The sequence below is a fragment of the Fopius arisanus genome, unplaced genomic scaffold, assembly GCF_000806365.1.
Source record: "Fopius arisanus strain USDA-PBARC FA_bdor unplaced genomic scaffold, ASM80636v1 scaffold00155, whole genome shotgun sequence".
NCBI classification, from domain to species: domain Eukaryota; kingdom Metazoa; phylum Arthropoda; class Insecta; order Hymenoptera; family Braconidae; genus Fopius; species Fopius arisanus.
Genome location: NW_011887894.1, coordinates 179,148 through 182,549, shown reverse-complemented (window position 1 = coordinate 182,549; position 3,402 = coordinate 179,148). Strand labels below are relative to the sequence as shown.

Here is a 3,402-nt window from a genome sequence, read left to right as displayed (position 1 = left end):
AAGTCAATTAAAGAATTTGGGAAAAGGAAAAATTAGGAGTAATTAATTTTTTTTTTTTTTTTGTAAAATCGTTGGAAGTCGAATTGAATAATTTTGAATTCCTTCAGATGTCGATACCCCCGAACCGGACGAGAAGTCTCTGATAACGTACATCTCCTCGCTCTACGATGTATTCCCCGAGCCACCGCCAATTCATCCCCTGTATGACGCCGACGCCCAGCGTCGCTCCGCGGAATATCGCGAGCTCGCGAGTTCCCTCCATCTCTGGATCCGCGAAAAAATTTCGATAATGCAGGAGCGCGCCTTCCCACCAACTCTGATTGAGATGAAAAAATTGGCATCTGACAATGCCAAATTCAAAAATGAAGAAGTACCACTGCGATATCGCGATAAGCAACGACTCACCCACATATTCCGAGATCTTCAAAAGTATTTCGAGGCAGTGGGTGAAATTGATATGGAGCAGGAGTTGCACATCGATGTCATCGATAAGAACTGGAATCGTCTTATGCACCTTCACCAGGAGAGAGAGCAGGCAGTTATTGATGAGATAAAACGATTGGAGCGACTTCAGAGACTCGCTGAGAAAGTCCATCGTGAAATGAAAGCAACTGATAATCGTCTGGAGGAGTTGGAGCGCCGCGTAGAGGATGAGGCACGTCGTCTGGATCGACTCCATCCACTTGAGGCTAAACACGCCGTTGATTTGCTTGAACAGGACATTCGCAGCACTGAAATATCCATTCAAAATATTTTCACTGACGTTCAAACTCTCATCGATGGCAAATACAGTCAGGCCGGAGAACTCTACAAGAGAGTACAAAAATTACATCAGCGTTGGGTGTCATTGCGCTCTCTATTGCACAAGCGTTTGGTTGAGCCCCTTTCAGCAGTATCATTTCCAGTTGAGGAGCGTGTCGTCACGAAACACCGTACAACCGTCCACGAGACACGTTTAGTCGATACAAATCCACATTTTCGTAATTTGCACGACTGCATAGACTGGTGTAAAAACAAACATAAGCAGCTGCTGGAGGCTGACTATGGCTCGGATTTACCGAGTATCAAGAACGAGTGGGACATTCACCAGCGAGAGCACAAGAATATCGAACAATTTCGAAGTAAAATCGAAAAGTGCGTATACGCTAAGAGTCATTTTCACGGTGAAGAGCTGTCACTTTACAGCCAGCATCTCAGCACACTTCAGCAGATTTACTCGGATTTACTGGAGATATCTAACAAGCGGCTGTCTGATCTCGATGTTCTTCATGATTTTGTGCAGTCAGCGACCAGAGAGTTGCACTGGTTCAACGCCAAGGAGGAGATTGAAGTCACTCGGGACTGGAGTGATAAGAATCTCAATGTCCAGAGTGTGGAACAGTACTATGAGGTAAATTGCTAGAAGGTTTATTATTCTTATTGTAAATACCACTTCAATTGGAACAGTTGGAAGAGAGGGGTTACAGTAATTGCGTTAATTATTCTAATGAATTTGCAATACTCTCAGCTTTCATTTCGGGATAATTATCTCTTTGAACAATTGTCAAGACCCTTGACTAACCATTAAGATAAACCATTTAATTAATTATATTTCATTATTTACAAGCACACATATGGCTCAGGATCAGAGGTATACAGCCCTGAAAAATCTACCAAAAAAAAATTTGAAAATAAGTCGAACCTGATAATTGTATTTTCTTTTCAGAATCTTATGAATGACATGGAGAAACGTGAGATCCAGTACGTGGCAGTGCAGCAGCGTGCAGAAATTCTAATAAGCCAGGGTCATCCAGCCTCAAAAACAATCGAGGCATACAGCTCGGCGATGCTGAAGGCCTGTTCCTGGCTGCTGCAGCTTACCCACTGCCTCGAGGTGCACCTTAAGCATGCTGCAGAGAGCCAGCAATTTTTCAAAGAGGTACAGCAGGCTGAGCAGTGGCTCTCGAAGCAGGACGAAGTCCTCAACACCATCTACTCTCAATCAGAATTCAGTATTGACGAGGGTGAACGTCTGCAGCGAGGGCTTAGTGAGCTTCGAGTGGAGCTTGAGGGGCACGAAAAACAGGTGAGAAGACTGATGGATCAAGCCAAAATAATCGTGCCAATGAAGCAGAGGAGACAGCCAGTGACAAGACCACTCCAGGTGACTTGCATATGTGAATACAAACAAGTGAACATGTCAATTGAGAAGAACGAGCAGTGTACACTGTACGATAATTCTGGTAGAGTGAAATGGAGAGTGAAAAATTCTCAGGGTGTCGAGTCCCCAGTGCCAGGTGTTTGTTTTTCACTGCAGCCACCGGACAAGGATGCCCTCGATGCTGCTGAACGTCTGAGACGTCAGCACGACAGAACAACAGCCCTCTGGCAACGCAAACACCTTCGCCTGAGACAGAACACCATTTTTGCCACAATTAAGGTCGTCAAGGGCTGGGATTTCCCTCAGTTTCTGGCTATGGGACAGGAGCAACGTGCAACCATCAGGAGAGCTCTCAATGAGGACGCTGAGAAGCTCCTGGCTGAGGGTGATCCAGCTGATCCTCAATTGAGAAGACTCAGGAGGGAGATCGCTGATGTTAATCGATTGTTCGACGACTTTGAGAAGAGGGCGAGGGCTGAGGAGGAGTCCAGAAATGCTGGGAGGATTTTTGATGATCAACTTTCCTCCCTGAAGCTCTCCCTGGACGAGTACGAGAGGATTTTGAATATAAGAATTGCTTCGCCATTGCCTAGAGACTTGGATAGCCTCGAGCATCTCGTTCTCGAGCACAAGGACTTTGAGCAAAATTTACAGAGACTGGCTCCTGATTATGAACAAGTGCAACAAACGTTCAGGGGAATTACCCTGAAGACACCAGCCATGAGAAACAGATTGGATGATGTTATGACAAAATGGAATCATCTGTGGAATGTCAGTAATCTTTATATTGAGAGGCTCAAGTGTGTGGAAATTGTTCTCTCTGGATTGGAGGAGAACACTGCTGCTATTTCTGAATTTGAGATTAAACTTGCATCATACTCTGAGCTACCCTCTGATGTCAAGGGTCTGCAGATCGTCCTCGAGGACATCATGGTCCTTCAAAATGCTATTGGACAGCAGCAGATTGCTATGGATCAGCTCAATGATGATGCACACAATGCTAGAAGACTTGTGGAGAAATCCCGACCAAATCATCGTGGACCTCACAGCGATATGGATCGTCTCGATGCTGAGGTCACCAGGCTCAATTCAAGGTGGACGAATATATGTGGACAAGTTGTCGACAGAATGAGGAGTGCTGAGGCTGCTTATGCTCTTGCACAGAAATATCACACTTCTTATCAGAGTGAAGTCGACTTTGTCGATGACAGTTATAACAAACTCGAGACATCTTCACCAGTTATGAATAAGGCCCACGAGCT

General features: G+C 45.2%; 1 protein-coding gene across 1 annotated transcript in view; it reads left to right on the top strand.

Moving 5' to 3' along the window:
• LOC105272284 (dystonin) overlaps positions 1-3,402 on the top strand; it is a gene marked incomplete at its 5' end in the record, with an annotated part of 10,978 nt that overhangs the window by 5,805 nt on the left and 1,771 nt on the right. The window contains 2 exon segments of the mRNA XM_011314345.1: positions 40-1,390; positions 1,706-3,399. Coding sequence (XP_011312647.1) covers positions 40-1,390; positions 1,706-3,399 — 3,045 coding nt within the window.